Source organism: Plectropomus leopardus, chromosome 15, assembly GCF_026936395.1.
Source record: "Plectropomus leopardus strain MGB_pleo_1.0 chromosome 15, ASM2693639v1, whole genome shotgun sequence".
In the NCBI taxonomy this organism is placed as follows: domain Eukaryota; kingdom Metazoa; phylum Chordata; class Actinopteri; order Perciformes; family Serranidae; genus Plectropomus; species Plectropomus leopardus.
In genome coordinates this window covers 4851792-4877263 of record NC_142190.1, presented here as the reverse complement: position 1 = coordinate 4877263, position 25472 = coordinate 4851792, and the positions used below count along the sequence as shown (strand labels likewise).

Sequence of the window (25472 nt, the reverse complement as noted above, 5' to 3'; positions counted from 1 at the left end):
TTGGCATTTTGCTTTACAATAATCTCTATAAATACCGTAGATATCTCCATATGAGTGCAGAATCCAGGCAACGAAACAAGATTTTGGTATTGTTCTGTCTGTTTGAGTCATAAAGTATGTGTGGATAGGCAGAGCACATTGGCCAAAAATGCATTCTCTGAACCCATCGTCGAACAACAATTCAGCTTAATTAATATTATTATTCATATATTATATACATCAGTCAGACAATGATGTGTTTATTAAAAAATATTTGTAAGAAGATCAATGTCAGGTCTGCTATGAATTCTTTGAAAATATGATTGATTGCAATTCTGTGTTTATCTTCATTTTTTCTTTAGTTAAAAGGACGATAATTTTGTTTCTTTTCCATATTCACTGTTAAACCAACAAGATGAGCAGTTTTTTGCTGTTTTTATCTTTAGTTTTGTTGTATCCATGTATGTAAGAAAGAAACAGAAAAAAGACAGTAAGAAAGAAAAAGCAAGCAAGCAAGCAAGCAAGAAAAAGAAAGCCAGACTGTCCGTCTATCACAACAAAAAACAGAGAAGCTCTGATTACAAAACACAGAGAGATAGCATGACTCCATTCTCTGCTCAGGACGCCAATTCTCTGCTAAATCTGTACATGGCAAGTGGTTGTTTGCTGTTACATTAATGTTCTGTATATCATACGGAGCTCCTTCGACAAATTAAAATCCAAGTAACGGCATAATATCCAACAATTTTAGACCACAGAGAAGAAAAATACCTCCAACCAAGTACAATTGAGGTATATTGTAGTTTTCTTTAATCAAAACACAATGTTGGCACAAAATCTTTCCTTCTGTACAGTAATGTATGTTCACAACAGAAATCCCCAAATGTAAGGTGGGATTGCCAAACAGGATGAGATTCATTTTAATTACACAGTAAGAGTGAGCCAAATACATTTGTAAGTGCTTAGTTATGACAGTACATCAACCCATGCTATTCAGTTATATTCATTTGTAGAACATGAGTAGTTATGTAATGTACCAATTTGTGCTTTCTTCACTCCGTCCACATCCCTTCCAGACAATCTTTAACCTTGTTATTTGTGTCCCTCGGCTTTGTCGCACTGGAGTTGTCCATCATTTGTATTGGCTGATTGCCCTTTGGGGTCCTAAACACTTGTTGCAGCTCGGTTTTATTGTGTGGCTGCTTTGACGGATGGCCTATTAAACCCAGGAACTCATAATCATTTCAGATCGGCTCATCTTAATTTCCTCATAGAAGTCTTCAAACTGATATTTGTGGCAGCACATGTGTTTGCTTGTCCCTTTTTTTTTTTTTTTTTAAAGTCGTTCTTGAGTGCAGCGGTCTAATTGTCAGGCTTCAAACTAATGATAGCATTTTGTCTCCAGCTCTAGCTTTCTGGCTCACTTAAAACAGTGGGCATCAAAGTCCCCAGAAGAAAGACAGACAGCAAGAATCTCACTTTATCGTCACCCCGTGTCATTCAGTAGTCAAATCACAGTACACAAAATGCTGGGTTTTACAGAGCTCTAGTGTAAACAACACGATATCAGCCAAATATGGAAATGACAAACCTGCTCTGGCAGCTAGAAAGTGCTTCCCAGAGATACAGTACACACACAAGCTGCAAGTGTCTCACATTAAATGGGAAAAGTACAGATCTCAATACCCTTGCACTACACTTGTAAACATCATAAGGTCCTTTCAGGAGGGAAACAGGGAAAAAAAAAACGTTTCGGAAAGCAGCAGGTGACTGAACAAAAGCATCTGAAGGCTGCCTTCGTGTGTGTCGGGCGAGATGACGCGTCCACTTCTCCATGCATTCTGTGATCAGTTCAAGAGGAATGATCCTTCGCAAAGCATACACTGAAAAACAATTCTCACAATGTCTAAAAAAGAATTAGAGCCAAAACAATGTACAGCACATTATACAAAAGAGAACCCCATTTCTGATGCAGCTAGCATTAAACATCGCCAAGGCGGTGTGATGAACAGGAAATGAGTGACATCTAACAGAGCTTGCTGCCAGCTCACACACATTTTTTTTTCCTCCAAGGTGCTCGCAAGAAAAGCCATTTTCTGATTTTAACAATACCCTCAGTGCTGTGAACGGCGGAAGAGCAGGCGAGCTCGCAGCACCCAGAGTTTTCTCATTAATAAAAAAAACTGCTTGTTACTTTTTCTCTGATAGTTTTCGTGTGATATTCTTTGAAACTAACCATCACTCTGCCCCCAGGTTCATGTGTCAAGGCAGTCTGCCAAAATAAAAAAAAAAGGGAACAGCAGCAAACTACTGTTTGTTTCTTATGAGCAGAGAAAAGCAGACAAATGATTGTCATGATTTTTTTTTGTTGGCTCATGATTTAAGTCACACTTTGATTCCAGCGGTTTCATCAAGGTGTGCAGCTTCAAAAGTTGGCGTCTACAAACTGTGTCATGTCCCTCTGCACTGGAACAAAAAAATCATCCGTGTAGGTAAAATGGCTCTTTGGAACATCCTTTCCATCCTCGTTATCTCCGTCTGTTAGACGTGGGTCTGCATGCGTTTCTGCAGAGGCCTGGTGAGGTCTGAGTTCTGGGACGACGACTGAGAGTAGTGGGAGGAGGACGAGGCCGAGGTCTTGCTGTCCTTGTCAAACTGCACGTAGCCGTCCTGCTTGCTGTAGCTGCTGACGCTGCTGTCACACTGCGTGTCGATGAAGGAGCTGGAGTCGCTGAGCGAGCTCCGCTGAAACTCCCGCTCGCACAGTTCGATGGAGCTGCTGCCCATGCCCAGGACAAAGCGCTGGCTGTAGTCGTAGAGGCGGTTGGGACCGGCACCCAGGGTGTTGTAGATGTTGGTGAAGGACATGCCGGTGGGCACCCGCTGCTTGCCGATGGTCATAGTTCCGGCGGGTGGGCTTCGGACTACGTCGGGGGTCTGGCTGGGGGCCATGGACATGGTGGGGGTGGCGTGATGCTCGTTAAAGGTGTTCACACTGTAGTAGCCATTGGTGGGGTCCTTTCAAAAGAAACAAACAAAAAAAGATGAAACCCTTTAAAACTGTAGCAAATTGATTTGATTGATTTTAAAAACATGGGGAGAAGGCAACGAGCGCATAGCCCAAAAATGAGCAAGAAATTAGTAAAAAATAACAATTAAAATTACCTAAAAAAAATTACAAAAAAAAGAAAATTACCTAAAAGTACTAGATTTTTTAAAAAAGTATCCATTTTATATATTAATTACATTTTGTATCATAATTTCAAATATAAAATTAAAATAATAATTTTTAAGGACATCTCTCCCTATTTAAAAAAATGATCTAATAACCTTCCGCAGATCTATAAACTAATTTTTACATAATTTTCTTGTCACCTTTTACTAATTTCTTGCAATTTAAGGGACATATTTTTCCAAGTTGATCATTCCCTTTTCCCCCCACGTTTTCAAAAAAACAAAAACAAACAAACAAACAAACAAACAACAAAAAACAATTTGCTCATGTTTCAAAGGGTTAAAAGTAATACAATTAACAAGTTTCTTTTAGTTGCATCCTATAATCTTTCTTTTTACTCAACAGTCATGTTAAAGCTATTTAACACAGTGCATCTGTGAACGTGCAAAACAAGAACTGGTTTTCTCATCTGCAGCTTTCTCCTCTGAAGGTCAAAAGTAGACCCACAAACTGTAATTAGAAAATGGGAAGCTGAATATAAGAAATTAATTAATAAACAGGCTAATTTGTGCAACATGAAAAAGCTGATAACATGTTTTAGTGGTGTGAGTCATCTCCCTGTGACTCAGAAAGCCTTTTCATTTAATTACAGCTCGGCAATATCCACGTTTGTGCCGCGTATACAGCAGGATGTGTTAATACGTTTTATTGTCTGTCGAATCACACGCAAGACTGGACAGCACTGTCTGTCACTCTCTCTCTCTCTCTGTCTCACTCTTTTAAATACCATGGCTGACACAAACTGACTGTCTGCTACTGTGAGGAAAAGGAGCGAAAAGACAGCAAAAATGTAGGCTGTTGCAGCAGAATAGCAGCCCTGTCGCCAGAAGAAAATGGTGGCATTGTTCATTTCCTTAATTCCTTGAGCAAATTCGATTGGTTACTTTCAAAGACATGGGGAAAAGGCAATGAGCTACGAAAGACGAAATGACCCAAATTGAGCAAGAAATCAGTAAAAAGAACACAAAAGTTAACTGAAAATTAGTTTAAAAATTAGTCAAACTTACAAACTAGTCACAAAACTAGTGGGGAAAGTGCTGAAAACATCATAATAATTCTGTAAAATTAGTTCAACTACGTGATTATGATGATTGTAAGTATAGTTTTTTTTTCTAGTGGAACATTTCTCATGAAGTTGTCCAGTACCTTTTTTCCGTGTCTTTTTTTGGTAAGAAATCTCACATATTTGCTCAGGGTTCAAAGTTTTAAATACTCATGTAAGGCGTCTGAAAGCAGGACAAAAAAACTTTTGATTTTGCCTCTCAAAGTGGGTGTTTCAGGCCAAAACCTGATCTTTTCCTAAATGAAGAAACATTTCACTCCTGCCTCCTAAAAAGAGGCCAAAAAGTTTTAAGTTACATAACATACGTAGGATAGAAATTTGGTGTAAACAGCATTACTACACTGAAAAGTTAGACCAATTAGTTCCTTTTTACAGTTTAATCTTGGCAACAATACCGACTAAGTGTGGTTTTCACAACTGTGAATTGGCCATTAGATCAACAGAAGAATTTAGTCATTATATTATTTATCAAGGAAAAGCATTTGAGAAAACACTCAGGGTGTCAGAGAGCCTCCCTCCGCTCCGCCCCTGAGCGTGGTCCTGCTGAGTGTGTGGGCTGTAAACCTGTTAATGCTTTGAACACTGTGATGCTAAACTCTGAACGTATGGAAGCACGGACGAGCTGCTGCAGACAGCATCATTACTGTCAGCCGACTGCCTGATAAACTGGCTAACTAATTCCTGTGCAAGGACTCCGATGTGACTCTGCCGAGCTTTAAATTGCTCGGAGGCAGCAGAAAGAACATGGTTGACTAAATGAGAGTAATAAGAGTCTTATCAAACCAGACCTAAATCATAATGCTCCTGCTATAGAGCTAATGGAGAAGTACAGACATAGATAACTTTAATGGTTATCTTCTTCCTACTAATTTTCCCAGAGGGTTCAATAGGAAAATTAGCAGGAAGATGCAACCATTTATCTTTCTCTTTGTTTATCTCTCCTGTGCCCATCCCAACCTGCAGGCTATTAGACAAATTGAATATGTGAGATCTTTTAAGACAGGCAGAAGATGCACCGCTTGCCCTTTTTCTGAGTGGCGTTTGTCGGAAAAAAAACAATGCTGTGTTAATTGTTGTCAGGGGCGTAGCACCAAATTCTGCGCCCTGTGCATACCGTCTTTGTGGGCCCCCCTTTCTTTCTTTTTTAGTAACATCACCAATTTGACGTCAGCGTAGAAGCAACAGCTGGTGGGATGGGACCGTGGATGGGACAGGTTTGGGCGTGTTATGCATGTGACCCACTGTGGGAGATTTGAAAAGCAGCTAATAGCAGTTGGCAGCTAACTCTAAAAAGGAGAACAGCCAATGTAAATGTTCTCAAATTTGGGAAAACAAAAAGATTCAGGAGCTCCATACCCTCAAAGCAGTGGATGAGATCAGCCGCCATGCCCTGACTGACGGCGTCTATCTGCCTACCACACCGCCTCGCCAGGTGCCGTCTGGCTGAGTGGTGGCGTATCATAACACCACAGAAGGTTCCAGCCGGCTGCGTTACAGACTGACGCCTTGACATCTTACTGCTGCAAAATATGGTTTTGGTGTTGGTGGCCTTTTTCAACCAATTTATTAAGCCAATTTTAGTGATGGCACCAATTACTTAGAAATAAAAATCTGCAAACAAAACCAAACTCTTCGTTCCAGGCTTTTCAAAGGACCGCTGGTTGTTTTCAATGCCTGTGTGAAATGTATTTCTTTTAATTTCTTATATTTTGATCTTTTTTTTAAATGTAGTTTTCTATTTACTTTTGCTATTACAACTTTACATTCTCAAAGAAAGCTCAAATAAGAAAAACAAAAAATACAATAAAATAAAAAAAGGCAAAACAAACACTAAATTGACAATAATTACAATAATTAAAGATTGATGTGCTGTCACAATGATCTAAATTAAAGGTTAAAACAGTCTTGATTCAATGTTTTTGACTCTTTCCTTCCTGCAATACCGTAGATAATAATTATTTAAGGACCTTTGAAAAGTCTAAGAAATCAATTAGTTGCAGTGACTTCAGAGATTCAAACGCCCCTGCATAACCCTCAAACATGACTCTGTTGTGCTGTCACTTCTGCGAGGCATGTGCACTTTTCCTCATTAACGGGCTTCTGTTACGCGGCGGCCTGATACGCGACCATTTGTTATTGAACGAGATGCTAACAGCCGCCTTTGCTTCTGCAAATAAAAGGGTAATTGGCTCTCTGAAGCCGGATTTCCTGCTGGATTTCCTGCAGTTGACATTTGGCCCCAAACGTTCTTAGTGTTCACCCACCTTGATGTGCTGAAACTCCTTTTCCTCCTCCTGGAGCACCTCGAGCTGCTTCAGCACAGGCTCCTGCTGGAACTCACCGCGGTCAATCTGCATTATGGGTAATGAGGGACATCAGTAGTCATACATGTTGAGCACAGTGGACAAGAAAGCCTTAAAGAGCGCACATCAGAGCATCAAACTGCACTCACCATCATCTGTTTGATGCTGGTGTGCTCCTCGCTCTCCCGTGCCGCATTGTGATCCTTGTGGACGATCTCCACCCGGATGTCGTTTTTTGCTGAAACCACTCCTTTGAGATCTGGAGGAGAGGGAGAGACGGAGCAGTAGTTTATTGTTGGAGGCTGATAGATGCATTGGAGCTGCATCCCTCCGTATCCCCACCTAATGCACTCGTGGCGGCTTCAAAAGCTGCTTTTTCCTCAGCTCTTACTGCTAATAAAGACTGTGCTGTGTACACAACAGTCTCTCCTGCCGACTGCAGTGTGACCTTAACTTACTTAGTGGATAAAGCCCAGCTTGGTAACACTCACTTGTCCCCGAACCTCATGGTACGATACTGATCAATATCTGCAATCTAATAATGCCGCTGTGTGTAGCTGGCCTGGGAGTATGAATATAAAACGTCTGGCCTGTCACAATGATTAGTTTACTTTAGCTCACAGAGGCAACAACAAGCTCACTGGATGTGAAATGATCCCGCTGCACTTCCTCTTTTCTTTTGGCATTCTGAAACTCTGCAGATTCAAAGTTTTTATTAATAGAGGCGGTGTTATTCATTTTTGCAAGAAGTTCTCTCAGAACTATGGCTATTAAAATAACTAGCAGTCCTTGGGTGCAACCTTGCTAAGTGGCACAAAGTTACAAAGGGAATATTTCACCTGAAATTAGCAGAATACAAGGAACGGTGCATCCTCTGGGGTGAGCTTTCATGTTTTTTATTTTTGAATGTTATCCATTAAAACATTTTCCTAACGGGTGTTTTGCAAAACAGTAAACTACTAAAACGCATTGCTTGTCAGGTTTTAGTGTTCTCTAAACTTCTACTAACCTCTTCAGGTGTTTTTAACAGCTATCTATAGCAGCGTACAACAATTTACTGCATATCTATCATTGTTGTTAACGGGACATAATGAAGATTCTTCTTAGTTTTAGACATCACTTAATATTAGTGCCACAAGAGAAACAGATTGCTGTTTTTTTAATTAGACATTTTAAAGTTTTAAAATTTAGGCCTTGTGTACAAGTATACAGATATTTTTGAAAACAGAAATTTTCCTTGACATTTTGGCCACTTATCAACATATACACATAGTTTTAAGTCACTGCAAACAGAGATTTTCGAAAATATCTTCTAAGGTGCAGATTTTCATAAATGTGGTCACTTTGTGGATATCTCCGCTTTGTCAGAGAACTTGTGTGTCAACATAATACGCTCTAATTGTCCTCCTGCATCTACTGTCGACTTTCCGGGATGCCGTAACCAATGGAGATGCCAACAAAAGCATGTGGTTAGGTTTTGGCAACAAAGGCCAAGTAGATAAGTTTAGAAAAAAAAAGGTTTGGCTCAGCATTTACACAGGAAGTGAACACAGCGCTCCTGCGTGAAAGTCTGGGGATTGTTTGACCGATCCACCACCCCTCCTGCCCACCATAAAGGGACCTTTCAGGTTCTTGTATTACATCATTACCAGCAGCGTTTAAACCTTATGGTGTCCAGCGGCGTATCATACAGCCACAACAGATTCCATCAGTCTGTCTGCGTATCACACTGCTGCGAAAGGTGGCTTTTAGCGTCTGTGTCTGACGCTGAATTCACTAACAAAGTGGCTGTATTTGATGACTTTGAAAGAGTATTGGCTGGTTAAACAGATCCTTTGGGAAATGATGATGTCATCTCCTGAATTCCTGCATGCTCATTGTTGCTAAACTGATACAAACAACAACAACAGCAACAATAGCGTACAACTAAACTAAAATTAAGTTTTTCACTCATCAGCCAAGAGCAGTGGTAGATTAAAAAAATTTACCGGCAACATTTACTTGCTGTAGCAGTATACAGACTTCTGAGATTAACTCGCCAAATGGAAAATCTATCTGCATTTGGTGCTCAGCTGGTGTTAATATTGGCAGACTACCATTATGTTAACATTTCGTTAGTACTGCCTGCTCTAATAACTACCTAACACTTAAACTAAGTACTCCTGCACCACTTCATGGATGAATGGAGGTGTCTGAAGGTCGGAAGGAAAACTTTTGCTTGTCCAAGGCATCACTTGCATCTTTGAGTGAACTCTTTCGTCCGTAAATCCAAGGGGAAACAACAGTAATGAGCTCTGCAGTAGGTGTTTTGAAAAAGGCATTCTGTACACTTTATTACCTCTGAGATGAGGGGAGACTGAGGAAGACAGATGATGCCGGAGTTGTTTTTGCATTCTAGTGTGGATGAGGATTTTTTGTAAAAGGTTGTTTTTTTTTTTAAAGAAGGGGCAAATAATCCAAAAATGTCTGTAGATAGGGGCTTAAGTCTAAATTCTCTCATGCCATTGGTAATCGGTTTTTACATTATAGGAAAATTCTATAGCTTGTTACTAAAGCAGGTTAAGATCATGATCACTGAGCCAGGAATACATGGCTAGAGTAACACCAATATTAATACACTGCCCACACATTATCTTTTACTCGTACATAACTGGCTGTGAAGTACTTACTCCGTGAGTGGCACAGTCGTATGTTTTAACTATACAACAGAGACCAACAAATGTAATTGCCTGCGGCCTCCCAGAGTAGCTGCTGTGGCTGTATTACGAATTACATTTAACACAGAGAAATGACAAACAAGAAATGGAGTTCTTAATCAACTAATAATCACCAGAGACTGACCTGTAGATCTCTTTGTCTCCTCTTATTGGACCTAATGACATATATTTATTTGACACAGTCACACAGTGGTGCTTCTGAAAGGCTGAACGTGTGCATATCAGCCAGCTGAGCTCCAAAAAACCCCCAATGACCATAGAAGTTGCATGAAACCACATGTGAATTGAAATACAAATGCTTCTTTAAAGCCTAGTTTTAAAATTTATTCTTACTTCACATATTGACATCACACAACAACATGTACATTTTTCATGCTTTTTCATGTTATTGCCAATGGTTGTAACTGTGACAGGTGAAAAAAGCATTTTTCATGTTCATATCAGAACACTGACAGCACTTTATTTCTGGTGCGCACATTGATGTCCTAAATGTATCTGAAAGGTTTCTCTACTGTCTGATTTCTCCCGCCTCTGCTTAAGAAAACTTACAGAGCCTGTGGGCCTGAGCTCATTTACACAGTGTATATAAAAGGGTCGCAGTATAATGTCATGTTGAATTTAGACTTATGTCAGAAGGGCTTATTCTTTAGTTTGCATTGGAAAAAAAGGTTGTGACCCAGAGATGGACTTTCTCTGTTAAGACTGAGATGAAATTTTATTTTTTGTCATGGATAGAAAGTTATGTATGGTTCACAATCAGGGCTCAAGATACCATACCAGTGACTGCAAAATTTTCACCCTTTACATGCAAATAACTGTTTAGGGTGGCCAACTCTCATGACACTCACACAATCAAACTCAAAACGCCCCAACTACCCCTAACCCCCTTACCCTAACTCTTACTCTAAACCTGAACCACCAACAAGGGTTATAATTAAATGACTGATGATTGCGGGCCTGGAAAAGGGAGCGGTTTGGTCAGAAGCGCGGAGATTAGCAGCGGAAAGACGATGGATAAATGAACTGAAAACCATCAAACCTCATGGACTGAATACAATTTGAATAAAAATAATCATGATTAATTAAATTCTCCGCCGCCAACCGGACGGAAATAACATCAAAGTGGGATATAACCAAAACAATGTTCAGATAATATCATTTCAGAAAAAGTAAAATCTACTGGCTAAAAGAAAAATAACATCTACTGGATAAAATAATGTTTAAAAGGTTACTGGATAAAATGTGATTTGAAATCTACTGGATATAATCATGATTAAAACACCTAAAGAATGGCGGAGAAACTCATAATAAACGCTTCAACTTATTAGAATCTTTTTTTTTTTACTTAGCTGTTTGTTGATGTACAGAGTGGTTGAAATTATGATAAGAGGAAAAAATTGGGGAATTACAAAATTTTAATTAAAGAATTTTAAAAATAAAATGAGATCAGAGATATTTTTCAATGATTTCAAAATTACAACACTTCAACTATTTTAAACCTGTGTTGCAACTATTGTGATTTTCTGTTTTTATTTGTCATTATATGTAGATTATTTGTTATTCAGATGTTCCACTGGTTGACACACCTGCCCACTTTTTTAATTTAAAGAGTCATCAATATCATCAATGTCATCAATATATGAGCTATGAAATGAGTAAGATATATAAAATGATGTGATGAAAATAGAAAAAGATATGAAGTGGTATCACTTCACATTACTGCGCAGTAAAAATGTGCTCATTTTTAAACTCTCACAAATTAAAAGAATATTTTTTCCCTCTGAGGTTTGATGAAATCTCCAGTGTTGTTTAGAATGACCCTGACTGTGACAAAGTAAAATCTGATGTTATTTTCCTGTGCAGCTTTTGAGAAAGTTAAGGGAAAGTGAGCTAAAATTTAAATACAACACAATGGTACATGTGAAACATCATAAAAACGAAAATGCTGCAGCGACTGATGTTGGATTTCGTTTTGTCAGATCTGATGGTGAAAGAGAAAAAAAGATAGTTACACCAAATGGTGCAGTAAAACATTTTGGTGCATGTTAAAAGTTACATGCGCCATTGCATGAACACAGCAAAAAAAAGTATTTTGAGCCCCGACTGCAGGTATGATATTGCTGAGGAGGACACATTACTTGTGGGTAACATTCGATTTTTTTTTAAGAGCTATACAAATATGAAGTCAGCGACCGGACTCAACACTGATGATTGTCCAGTGGAAGCATCTGCAGACACTGCTCATCAAACTGCCAACATGGAATCATTCACAAACTGTTTATTAGAGGCCTTACTCTCTGGCTTCACATCTCTCTGGCGCGAAAGGGACACGGGAAGAGAAGACATGACCAGATGGACGTCCTCTGTAGAAAGAGAGAAAACAACAGAGATAGTTAACAGAGAGCATCTCAAAGACAAAAACTTCTCTCTCTGATGTTCTCCCTCTGTTCCAGTGACAGCGATACAGACCTCCGAGCTCTAGCAGGACATTTAGTCGTGTGTGGGGTGGGAATCTGCCTTTCACACAGTGGAGCAGATACAAACAGAGGAAAAGTGAACCCTATCTTCAGAAAAATACAATCAAAAAGTTCTTCTAAGGGCCTTCAGAGAGAGCAGAGGCAGAGCTGGAGGCTAAATTGTGCATGAACCCGAATCAAAGATTACAGCAACTGAACTGGAGGAAGGAACAAGTTTCACATCAACTAATGCTGGCAGATACTTCTCTCTGTTACACTGTATAACAATGATACTCAACTTATGGCCCCTGATAGGGAGCCGGGTGTCACCCCAACCATTTTCTTATTCACAATAAAAAACAAGGTGATTCACGCTGGGAATTGTTTTTGTACCTTTGGTATGTATACGGTTTCAGATTGAATGAAACAGCATAAAAATAGATTATGTACAGTGGAGGATCTATCGCACCCCCTGACCTGTCCTAGCTACGCCCCTTGTGTCCTAAAATCCTAGAAATGTCCCAAAGCCCTCGAAATGTCCTAAAATCCTAGAAATACCTCCAAAACCTAGAAATGTCCAAAAACTCTAGGTATGTCCTGAAAAATCTTGAAACATTCTAAGATTCTAGAAATGTCCTGAAATCCTAGAAATTTGCTAAAATCCTGGAAATGTCCTAAAACCCTAAAAATGTCCTACAATCCAATAAATGTTCCAAGATACTAGAATTATTCTAAAGCCCTAAAAATGTCCTAAATTCTTAAAAATGTCGCAAATTCTAATTGTGTCCTAAGATCCCACAAACGTCTTGAATACTAAAAAACTTCCTTAAGTCCTAGAAATGTCCTAAAATCCTAGAAATATTCTAAAATCCTACAAAAGTATTAAAATCTGAAAAATGTCCTAAAAATCCTAATAATGTGGTAACATCCTAGAAATGGCCGAAGAACCATCCATAAATCCTAGAAACGCTGCTGTAAGACATGATGGATCAGGATCCTTTCAATCCTGTTGATGTAATCTTTGATTCTAGAAATCTGAATGTTCAAATCTGTGAATTTTTAAATTTTCAGCACAGAAACGGTAAAATGTCTGTAGGTTGGTGTTGGATGACCAAAAAGTAACGTAGTGCCAAAGGAAATATGTTTCTCTGTCACCGACAATCTAAAAAATAACCCCTCATAAGCAGGATCCACCATCATAAAAATATAAAACTCACACACATATACTGCGTTTCGAGGTCTTTGTCTGACCCGAAGCTTTGATTCACTGGTATCTTACTTCTCTGGAATCTGGTGCAGCAGAATGCGCCCAACGTTCCCAGGAGGATGGAGAGGGCGAGGAAGGCTCCCACCGCCACGCCGATGATGACAGCCAGTCGCAGAGTCTCTGAACAAACACAGCAGGACAATTCAAAGGGACTTAGCTGCTTCCTCCTCTCCTTGCTCTTTCACTCACACACACACACACACACACACACACACACAGAATGACGCACATAATTTGTTTTATTATTTATGAGGCCAGTGTTTACTCTTTACAGGCTGAGAACAATTACCATCAACACACAGGCCTCTGCCAAGCTTTTGTTCGATATCTTTCTGTGGATATCATGATAGGAGCTCTGGAAGCTTTCCAGCAGGAAATTGTGTGTCCTTAAGTGGGTTTGACAGGCTGGTCAGGAGACATAATTCAAGCGAGGCGCTTTAAAGACAAAAGTTATAGTTTGACCTTCTTAGGAGAGGTTGAGATTTGGAAACGAAGTTTTAAAAAAGGTTCAGCTCAGTCCAGATCTTTGCTCGAACTCAGTGTCTTTAAGGAATAGTTGCTTTGAAAATGATACTTTGAATCTAAAAGTCTGGTCCCATCAATAATAAAAGAAAAAAAGATAAGACATGAAAATTAGATATATATAAAAAAAAAGCTCATACACTATTTCAGGCTGATAAAGTTGTGATTAAAAGTTGAATCTGTGATCAGCCGTAATATAATGGATGACTTTTACAGATCAGACTGGACGACCTTCACCCAAGGGACAGGCACAGAGCTGTTGACCTCCACTGAAAGTTATTTGAGCTCTTAAATGCACTCAGGAAAAGACATTGTTCTTTATACAACCAACACTTAACACACTAACACACACAAGTGCACTTATCTGCATTGATATAATATAACAAGAGACTCCAGAATCACGGAAAATGAGTGAAGTCATTTTCACGTCCAGATGAGTCAGTTATGCACAAATGTTAGTTCTGCGCCCAAAAATATCTTTGATTAGCCCACAAATATGGAATCAGTTGATGCGAACTGTCCCCATCTGGAAACAATGACCATAAAATGGCCATTTACTAAAAATTAGGACTGTCAAACAAGAGAGTTTTTCATAATAATAATAATAATAATAATAATAATACATTTTATTTATAGGCGCTTTCAAAACACTTAAGGTCACCTTACGAGGCAGAGTTAAATACAACAGTGTAACAACAGATCAAATATAATTAAGAAGACAAATTTTCAATGTATAAAATGATATGTACAAAAGCTGTGTGACCAGATCCAGCTGTATAGGGATCAGACTGAATATGCAAGTTTTTCATTGCGATTAATCGCAGAATTTCAATATTTAATCGTGATTAATCACATTTTTTAATCAATGTTTTCAATTCCATTATTTAGCTTTTTAAAAACTGTTCCAAGGTCCATATTGACAAGTTAAAGCAATTCACAATTCATGAATCAAATGTTAGCAAAAAATGCATGGCACTAAAGGAGAGAAGAGCTTTTTAAAGTTGTAGTTCTTCAATGTGGAGCCAATTTTTTAAAATATTGTATTAACTATTGGCTATTGGGTGGCAGTAGTATAGTACTGCATGATATCATCAGCATATCATATTTTTTATGTCAAAAGTAATGACTGAAATGTTGTGGAGTAGAAGTACAAAGCAGCATAAAATGGAAATACTCAAGTAAACTACAAGTATGTTAAAATTGCACAGTACTTGAGTTAATGTACTGAGTTGCCTACTACCACTGGGACACAGTCAGAAAATAATACAGATGGTGATGGATATACTGTATGTGTGTGTGTGTGTGTGTGTGTGCGTGTGTGTGCGTGTGTGTGTGTGAAAACTGCAAACTTCCTTGGTATCTTTATGGTTCCAACAGCAGATTTCTTCCAAACTTTCATGCACAAAAAGTCCTCTTGGTACGTTACCCAAGGGGCCCTTGTTGTTCAGACCTAAATATGACCTACATATGTTTACGCTGCGAGAAAAGATTTTATAATGGAGACAAGATGTGGAGATATTTCTATGCAGGAATGAAGAAGAGATTTACCAGAACTATATGGTACTGTACATGAACTGCAGGCTTCAGGCTATCTGGCGAGCCTCTATTCAACATACTATGTGGGTTCAGTGTTTGTTAAAACTACTGCAATTAAAGAAAACCCCGCTGCTGAGTAAATTACATATCTCTATTCCGACGAACAAAAGTTGGCAGTGTTAATGTGACAACTAATGTAGAAATGTGCCAACAAAGATATCGTTTTAGTAAATTAGGCCTAAATGTGACCTTATCCATAGATTGGCAGATCAAAAAAGGCTCCCATGAGTCATTTTTTTGAAGCCATATTGGTTTTCTAAGGCAGTGACAAAAAAACAAAACATGTTTTTGTGAATTTAGTCACTCTGTTGTCAATAAACACAGCAGCTACCACTCAGGCTGCTTCTGCAAGTAATTTGAGGGTACAAATCTGTTATTTCTGTGCAGAAATTGTCAAACATTTTGATAACTGATACCTGCAGGCTCTTGTTGAATACAAGCAAGAACGAATTTGCCTTTGAGTATTAATCAATCGCAGACTAGTCATGTTTATTTCTGGCGTGACAGCTATGAAGGCTCATGCACTGTTGAAGCCCATTATATGAACTTTTCCTGATACAAAATTTTGATTGGAATCCAAACAGGTATCCCGAAAATACACTCAGTTTTTGACACTGACTACTTGCAGCTTCGGCGTCAGTATTATCAGTGTGAGATTTAACCACCGTGTGATCAGCTACGAGATTTCTGCCAGAAACGTTGTCGTCCTCACCTTGTTCTTTGAGTCGAATGATCTCAGTGTCAGAGCCGAAGCTGTTCCAGGCCGTGCAGTTGTAAATTGTCTGGAAATCAGCGGGGACGATATTACTCATGGTCAGTGTGGAGATCACCCCTTCATCCGTGCTGACTGTCTCCACAGTGTAGCGTCCAGACGTCCCCGACTCTAAAACTGTCTCCTTCCAGGACCAGGCCTGAGGGACAACATGTACATGTTAGTGGGAGCACACATGCTTATTCATACATGTACAGAAACATTCACACTGTGCCTGAAGAGCGTGGTGATGCATTACAAGCAGACTGACTGACAGTCTGTGATTAGTCTTTAATTTTTTTTTTCTTTAAAACAAGTAGCTCTTGGCCTGCTTTCCCCCCACTGTTCCTACTAGAGATAATTCATGCTGCCCACCACTGTGGGCGTAAAAAATTATCTCTTAATGTCTCCTAATTATGTCTTAATGTGAATAAATCAAACTTAGTCATTTTTACAGGGGAAAATAAGAAGTAGCCAGACTACACTAATTATTGATGCTTATGTATTCTCACTGGCCGTCCACCAAAGTCCCTGCTGTATAAAGAGACATTAAACCGTAAAACTTTTCACATGACAAATTACTTTATTAAAAAAGTCTGAATCACTTAGCAATATCTAAAAAATTAAAAAGTAATTAAAAGTAAAAAAAAAAGACAAATTACAAAAGCTCTGTATTAACATCTTAATTTTACAGCATTATTGCATCAGTCGCCTCATCTGTCACACATCAGTCTTAGGATTCTATGGAAACCAATTTTGGGCGTGATAAATGCTATCCATCTATAAACAAGGCTGTGAGGGCATTGGTTGCTGGGTTTTTATTTTTATTTTTTACACCCACCTGTACTCATATTCTGTGGTGCAATGTAACTAAGTACATGTACTCCAGAACTATACTTAAGTACAAATTTGAGGCTGTTGGATGGCAGGAATTTGTTGTCAAATATAGTGTTTGGCTAGGCACATCCTGATTGGCGACTGACGTATATACTTTTCTCAATGTGGGAATGCGTGCTTGTGATTGGAGGATTATTACCCAAAAGTGCCCAGTAGAGGGCTCCACCTGTGCTAACAGAACTAGGGTTACAATATTGTACTCTTTGTTGGTAGTTACTTTAAAAGTCAAGATTTTTCTGAATAAAAAAATCACAGAAGGGTTTTTTATATATATAAAATATGATGTATATGGTTTAAATTAAACCAACTAAGAAATTTTACAAGTACAGCTGAAATCAATAGTTGATTAATAGTTGGCAAATTGACACAACGAACAAAAAAAAATCCTGAAATGGGCATATATTTATATTTTGTCATTAAATCTTTTATAGTTTATTTTTTAATATATATATTTTGTTGAATGTAAAGACTTTTCATTATTTGGGTGTTTTTTTTTAAAAGATTTTTTTCTGCATTAAGTGCTTTTAATTTTACTACTTTTAACTATGTGTTATGTTCCTGATTATACTTAATTTTATTTAAGTATCTGAATACTTCCTCCACCACTGCTCATTATTCACAGCAATGTGGGGATGTTCTGGAGAGACTGTTGGACATCTAGGTAAATAACTGCCATACTTATGTCAAAAACATAGTGAACTATGGTGTCATAGTTCAGATTTATTTTGACAAACTCTGTTTTTACAGGAAGTGACTCAGTATCTAAAACATGGCTAGTGTTTTTATTTATGTGTTTTGTTTTTTATTTCTTTTCTTTTTTTTTTTTTGCTCCTAGTGCCTGTGAAAGTCTCGTTTTTAGTGTGCTTCAGACTAATGAGATGCATTACGCACACTGACCAAACCTCCTAAATATGGAAATGAAGCAGTAAATGGAAGGAGGGATGAAGTGACTCACGATTCGGTCGGGAGGAGGGGTGCTGCGGATGAAGCACTTGATCTGACCCTTCTCTCCGTAGAGCGCCTGCTGGGTCTGGGTGCTAGAGATAGTGGGAGGACCTGTAGAGGCACAGCCAAGGCAGAAACACTCAATCACCACAATATAAACTTGAGCCATACATCTTCCTGGCGATCGCAGCGCATGCATTAACTGCTCTGTGAGGGGCAGCGCCAAGGGCAGAGTCACGCTCAGGTCCTAATAACTGTGAAAACTTTGAAACATTATTTATTTGCTGGTTTTAATTTTCTTTGTTATTTATTTTTTTATTTACCAAGGACAGTGCACATTAATCAATGTTTTCAGTTCCCACATCACTGCAGATCTGCCAGAATTAGCTAATGAGCTAATTTTCATCTATAGTCCCAGGGCATGTTCTTACAAATTAGTAGCTTAATGTTATCAATACAACGCCCAACAATACAACACAATACAAAACCGGCTCTTGATCGTACACTCCATGAATCACTTAAGTTGCACTTAGCAGTTTACAGACATGTCTGTGAAAACATGGATGCTTCACACACAATCAGCACAGTTTAGCCAAGATTTTTGTCATCAATCTTCTTTTGTCAATCTTCTGAGTGTCATGACATTAAATTAAGGCCAGAATCTTCATTTCATTTTTTATTTTGCAGAGCAATGTGATGTTAGTTATGTCACCATTTGGAAACAAAATATAATCACTTTATCACTTTATCAGACATTTGTGTAAAATTTGTCAAAACTAATGGATTAATTCACAAGTTATAGTCAAAAACATATTTGTGAGGTCAATATGACCTTGAACTTTAAAGAAAAATTTCTTTTTATCAGTTCGTCTTTTAGCCCAACTGAAGGTTTGTGCCAAATTTGAAGCGATCCCCTCAAGATATTTTGAGTACCATGTTTGTAAGAATTTGTAAGGTCACAGTAACATTGGCCTTTGACCACCAAAGTCTGGACATCCTTGAGTCCAACCGGGCATTTGTGCCGAATTTGAAAAAAATTACTTCAAAGTCCCCTTGAGATATTGCATTCATGAGAATGAGAATTGAGGTCACAGTGACCTTGACCTTTCACCTTTGACCACAAAAATCAAATCAGTTCATCATTGAGTCCAAATGGATATTTGTGCAAAATTTGAAGGAATTTCCTCCTGCATGAGGCATAAAATTACTTTAATACATTACAAAAGCAGCATATTTTTGTAAAAATAGTGATTCATTATGTAAACGTTTTGTTTGCTTTAAGTCATCTCTTAAGTTTGTCATTAAAGTTCAGGTAATTAATGCTCCCTCTTAATTCAACAGGAAGAATATTCCAGAGGTGGGTGGCTCTAACTGAGAAATCTGTTTTCCCAAACTTGCTCTGTCTGTATTGTCCATATTCCCCTCTGGTAGTTGCCCTTGTTGCCCTGCCGCTATATCACTCTGCAACATAAACTGACTCAGTGTGGGAGGTGCAGGTCCATGTAAGAACTTTACGATGAGGCATGCATCTGGAAAAAAAAAAAGTTTAAAATTATCAATATTACATGAACTGCACTTTTGTTCTATGTGGCACTGGTGATGTTGCATCTGGTTTTGCTTAGAGGTGTAGTGCCAGTTAAAGGGCGGGTCAAATCTGCGCTCTTTTCTGTTTTTTTTTCAAATGGAAACTCCCACTCAGCCATTTGCAATAAGCAAAGACGTAGGTTATGGCGCCGATGCCCTCCCGTCCTTCACCTCCCCCACACACACGCTCGCTTACAATGTTAGCATGAAGAGTGAGGCTTATGTTAGCTTAGAGAATTTGAGGTCGGAGGTGAAAGACGGTGCAATTTCATTATTATTAAGCCTTTATTTAACCAGGTCACACAGACATTCGGTATAATATAAAAAAACACTTACACTATACACACATTTATAGATCCATAGTCAGTGTTTTACCTCCAGTCCATGACGGAAGCAGACAAGAGTATCGCCACAAAAGATAAGCAATATACTGCTGAGGATGCTGTAGTTGATTATGTAAAAGTACTTCGTAACCTCGTTAAGAAAAGTGCTATATAAATAAAGTGGATTATTATTATTTATACGTAGGTTACACATAAAACAAACGTATGTTCTGTGAGGTAGAAATGACTGTTTCAGTCAAAGGAGTCTGGCGTCTGTGGATAGAGGAAGCAGCAAATTGTATTTTTGCCACGGAAATAAAGAGACACCTTAAAAAATCAATCTCAGTGTAGGCGTACGCTATATTTAGATTATTTTTATCACTTTGCATTATTGTCAGACAGCCTTTTCCAACAGGAAACTGAAGCTGTTACGTCGCCTTTTTCAAAGCCAATAGACTCAATTGACAGAAACCATAATTTTAGTGTTGCTCGTTGAACTACTGCCTCTGAAGTTTAGTATTTTATAAAAAAAACAACCAAAAAACACAGTATAGTATGTCATAAATAATCCTAAAAAGTCAAAACATAGGCTGTCATTAAAAAAGTAATGTCATTAATAATTAAAAAAGTCATAGTATAGTATGTTGTAAAATAATTATGTAAGTCATTGACAAAATAAAAAAGTCATAGTATAGCATGTTGCAAAAAAGTCCAAAAAGTCATAGTAAAGTAGATTATAAAAACAAAAAGCAAAAAAATCATAGTATAATACCCTGTGGAAAAGTAGAGGTCATAGGATAGTATGTTGTAGAAATTTCAAAAAATAGTAAAGTATGTGGTAAAATACTTTTAAAAGTCAATAGTACATGGGTCTGTGTGTAGTAACATCACCATACAAAAACCCACAATGGGAAAAAAGTGTTAGGAAGGGCTGAGGAAAATTACATTTCAAAGCTAAAAACTTCAAACTTTTAATTTTTGGATTTTAGTACATATGGAACACAGCTGGGACACTACAAGATATATATATATATACCTCAATAAATGAATGAATAAATAAACGGTGCAACACTTTTAAATCCAGCCTTGTATGGATATGGATAACAATGTCAGTTACATATATATATATCAATATATATATATATATATATATATATATATATATATATATATATATATATATATATACACATGAGTACTGTCCTCTGACGAATTCTAATCATTCCCTGACAAAGAGTAACAATGGACACAAAGACAGACGATGCACTGCCACAGATCGTAGTCGGTTACCATAGCGACATTACAGATACAGTTTCCATTATTACCAAATGGAACAATACAGGGGAACATACTGATGGCATTATAATTTCTGTCAAGCATAAAGAAAAAATTAATAACAGTTGCACTGCCCAGCATTGGTTGTGAGGATCCCAACAGTGTCTGCAGTGTGAAAGTTATTTTGGCTGATAGTAATAGGGGTTGTGAATTTATTTATCTAAAACATTTCCAAATTGGTCTTACTTGTTAAGCTCGGACTACAGCTAGCCCAGTCACCAGAGATAAATGTTGGCATTGTACGTTTCTATAAACCATGAATACATTACACTTGCATGTTTTATACGTATCTTACTTTGAAGTCATCATATACTGCTGCTTTGTCAGTGATTTTGACATAAGATATTGACGCCAAAAGCTGCCTTTTGAAGAAGACAGAACTTTTCGCAGTGTTATAATATCTCAATGTAGCGTGGCTGTAACATACGCATACAGATGGGGTCATGTTGAAATGCTGCCGATAACGACGTAAAATATGGCAAGCGATGGTACGCTGTATTGAAGTCATCCGATAAAATGGTGATATGTGATGACTTGGGATGAAAAGCTGATGGTATATTTTTGCGACCCACGGCTCTCTCTAGTGGCTTTTCGGTCTCGTAATAAGGTGTTTTTATTAGAGACTGTCGCTGAGCTTTTATTTCTTAGTGCTGATTCTGTTTATCCTTGCAATATTTTTCATTTCTACATGTCCTAAGCCAACATGCAGCTCACATTTTATGAAATAAAACTGAATATGTGGTTGTTTATAACATGTGGACCTTGAACTAATGACTTGATCACTGTGCTACATAATGACTTGCAAATATAACGTATCTGTGGTTTGCAGAAACGTACAATACCAACACATTCTCTGGCAACTGGGATGCTTGCAAATGAGTGTTAGACCAACGAGGATGGCAGGTAAAAATCAACTGCTTGACGTTTAGTATGGAACCGAAAAATCAAGTTACCTGAAAGAAGCAGTCTTCCTACACTTACTCAAAATGTTTACTGGGTCACTTCTCTGTCAGCCTCTTACAAAAGGCTTCAAACAGTGTGAGTAGAAAGACAAATGCAAGAAAGGGTTTGAGGATCAGATAACAGACTTTGGAGCCGGCAAGCGCTTGTCGTTATTCGCTGTCCGTCAGCTCAATAAGTCACCACCATGTGGTGTTTGGATCAGAACGAGGGTCTGAAACGCTCTGACATCTTGCGTCTGTGCTGCGACGCGCTGCACACAGAATGACAGCGCTGACACTCAAGAGGCTTTTGCAAATTGAGGAACTGCTGACCATGAGAAATCAAATATTTCCTTTTCTGCCTTCAAACGCACACCATTTTCCCTCGGAGAGCCCTCAGGGCCTGGCCTGCCACCGTTTACAGAAACATAACACATCAGTAGAACGATTTTCTTTTTTATTCATATTTAATGAGCACTGTTGGAGGGAGCCTGAGATCTAACATTTTCATTGCCAACGACTGCTTCTCTGTAATTGTTGTGCATATGACAATAAAAAATGTGAAGCTAAATAAATAACTTGAGCCATGGAGCAGGAGAGATGGTGTTAAGTGGAGGGGAACATACTCATAATTACATTTCATGATTATCTTTTCCACACCAGCGTGTCTGAAAACATAATAACTCGTCATTATACTTTTGTTTCAGAGAATAGTTGAATTTCTCTTTATTTGCATGATATAACTATCAAATATGTCCTCTGACAAACAGTTTCTTTTTTGAAAGTTTGCTCAGACTTAGCCAAGGTAATTTCAGAGCCTCGAGTTTTGTATTTGGTCTAAAAAACACAGCTTGAACATGAAACCCTTCCCGGCAGCATTTGTAATTACTCTCACTCTTTTTTAAAAATCTGACTAGGTTCAACCTTTAAAAAAAGTAAATAGATAAATAAAAATCCAAGGCACTACTTTCAACTAAGTTGTGAAGTCAGTCCATCAGTTTTTGTCTGTGTGCACACTGTAAAAAGTAACTAACTGCTTTTGAATTGAGGGAATTTTGAAATGATTCAAAATGATTGTAAGAAATGTCCTGAAAAAACATTGTAAAAAGGTAACAATTAAATTATCTGCAAATTAGCTGGGATAATTAGATGTTATTAAAAAACCAGCAAGAAATATCCAGAAAACTATTTTCATAATTCTCTTACTATATATTTTAAATTATGTTACAGAAAATAAGAAAAAAAGTATTTTAATTGTATTTTATACTTTTTTATTGTATTTTATACTTTTTTTCTTGTTTTGCTTACTTTCAAGTAGTTTTGTTGTAACTTTTGAATAATTTCTTTCTAATTATTTTGTTAAGTTGTTTGTCCATCTCTTTCCATAGTTTTGAAAGAAATCAAGCTTTGCTCAGGTTTAAAGGGTTAAAGCAGCTTGGACACTAGTTCTTTAAACTTTAATTTAAAAATTGAAACAGTTTGATCTTACAGTGCAGAAAGTGGGATGAATTTTACAGCTTGTCAATGTGTCTTTCAACCCTGTGACCTTACAGCAGCTCTCTTTTGAACAGCTGTCCATTTGTTTTCTCGCTGCTGACTAATTGAAAAAAGGTTGGAATAATTTCTCACTGAACTGCAGCCATCAGTCACAGAGTGGAGATAAAGGTGTGGAATTTGGCCATTAGAAATCCATGATATGCAGCCTTATTAACTCCCAGTGACAGCTGTGCTGCAGAGGGAGAGCTCTACGCTGTCCTCACCCATCTCAGGATGACTTTTAGGCCTTTTCTTATTTTTACCCATACCCCTTGTTTCAGAGTGCCATCTTACCACTCAGGACACCTATAGGAGGTAGTGGCTTCTATGATTTGGGACAACTCTTCAAGACTCCAGTAAGTCATCAGTAATAATACAATTGTGCGATGACTGTGTTTCCACTGAGTGATGTTATGTGACTTCTCTCGCAATTTGACTTTTTCTCATGCATTTCTCATGGCGATAGATGTTCAAAACATTAGCAGGTTTATTTCTATTGCAGCTACCGCACTAGCCATTTCCAATCGAAGGTGACGTAGACGTGTAATGCAAGTGATCATGGAACAGAGGAATTGTGGATTCAAAACTTCCAGATGATGCACTCAAGCAATAACAGCTCTTGTAGCGCCTGCTGCATCATGAGGGAGCCAGTTCCTACCAAAAAACACATAGCCATAGCATCATGTGACCTATAAAAGTAAAAAAAATTGTTTCCATTGCAGTTTTGTGAAATATGGCTTTTTTGAATCGCCTGAAATACCACTTCATGCGAACGTAAAAACTTTGTTGCACTTTTTTTTAAATGAACATGTTTCCATTAAGTATATTTTTTATTCACAATTTCAATTTGAGAGTTAATGGAAACCCACCTCGTGGCAATAATGATATTATCTTTTTTTATTATACATGCTTTTGATTGATTTCTACGCTATTAAGCAATCAAAAAGGTCATCAAATCAAAAAGAACATTTTAGGCCACTAACAGCGCTCTTTGCAGAGCTTAACCGTCTTTGAGTACTTAGAAAAGCACTATATCGAATGCTATTGAATGAATTCTGTCGTGGATGTCGTCACATCCCTTACGCGCAGAAAGAACATGGCCAGAAATGAATCATCTTAATCATTTACATGATTCAAATTTTCTTTTGATCGGTCTATATAAAGGTTGAAACTACGCCTCTGCAACTGACTGAAATTTGAATGGTTTGGGCCTGTTTAAGTTAATAAAGGTGTTTATGTGGCCTATCTGGACCTACTCTAATCAGATTAGTAGGCTCCATGTAAACGTGCCTCTTGACCCTAGCCTGCTCAAAGATTGAAATAACTGCCGTGCATAACTTATTGATGGGCATATGTGGCCAGATTCTTCCTCCTCAGCACTAGAGTCTGTTCCAGGTTTCCTAAGGTAAGGCTTTTTCCTCTGCATTACTTTCAGACAGGATCAAGTGCTGTGTGGACCAAGTGCCATTCACATTCAGTGCATGATAGGCCATTGTACTTACCATTCACAGTGAGCGACACCTCCTTCTCCCCGGCGCCCACTCTGGGGACTACGGCCCGGCACACATACTTCCCAGCATCCTCTGGCTTCACTGCTTTCAGTGTTAGAGTGTTCTTGTTGCTAAGCACCTGTGTTGTGAGGGAAACAGTTTCAAAGGTCGGAGGAGACACTAGTCATTTCTATCTAATTAAACACCAATTACACTGCAACAAAAAAGGATAGCATTAACATTTAACAAGTGGCTCGAAACGGACAAAAAACAAAAATTTGGAAGAGATGTTGCACAGTCTGCAAGGTGAAAGAGGTGAAGAAAAATTTTGTGATTTGTGTCATTCAAAAGTGCATGTTGCTGATTGATTCTGTTCTACCTGTTTTATCCTGAGCGCTCTATCAGCTGCAATGCCTTTGACTCTGCACACAAAGCTGTGCACTCTTGGCATACCTTATTTTAAAATAAAACATTGTTGACATTGTTTTTTTAAAATCAAAAACTAAAACACTGTTAATTCGTCCAAGGACAG

The 25472-nt window shown here is 38.1% G+C and overlaps 1 protein-coding gene across 5 annotated transcripts in view; it reads right to left on the bottom strand.

The window, feature by feature from the left end:
* Nucleotides 1-772: 772 nt before the first annotated feature.
* The window catches only part of kirrel3a (kirre like nephrin family adhesion molecule 3a), a 223275-nt gene continuing 198575 nt past the window's right edge, over nucleotides 773-25472 (bottom strand). For all 5 annotated transcript variants that reach the window (XM_088088638.1, XM_088088639.1, XM_088088640.1 and 2 more), the window contains 8 exons: nucleotides 24953-25079; nucleotides 17742-17842; nucleotides 15851-16049; nucleotides 13033-13140; nucleotides 11592-11660; nucleotides 6730-6839; nucleotides 6542-6628; nucleotides 773-2997 (listed from right to left, as the gene is read on the bottom strand). In XM_088088638.1, the coding sequence (XP_087944764.1) occupies nucleotides 2521-2997; nucleotides 6542-6628; nucleotides 6730-6839; nucleotides 11592-11660; nucleotides 13033-13140; nucleotides 15851-16049; nucleotides 17742-17842; nucleotides 24953-25079 (1278 nt within the window). In that variant the 3' untranslated portion in view covers nucleotides 773-2520. The remainder of the gene's footprint in view (nucleotides 2998-6541; nucleotides 6629-6729; nucleotides 6840-11591; nucleotides 11661-13032; nucleotides 13141-15850; nucleotides 16050-17741; nucleotides 17843-24952; nucleotides 25080-25472) is intronic.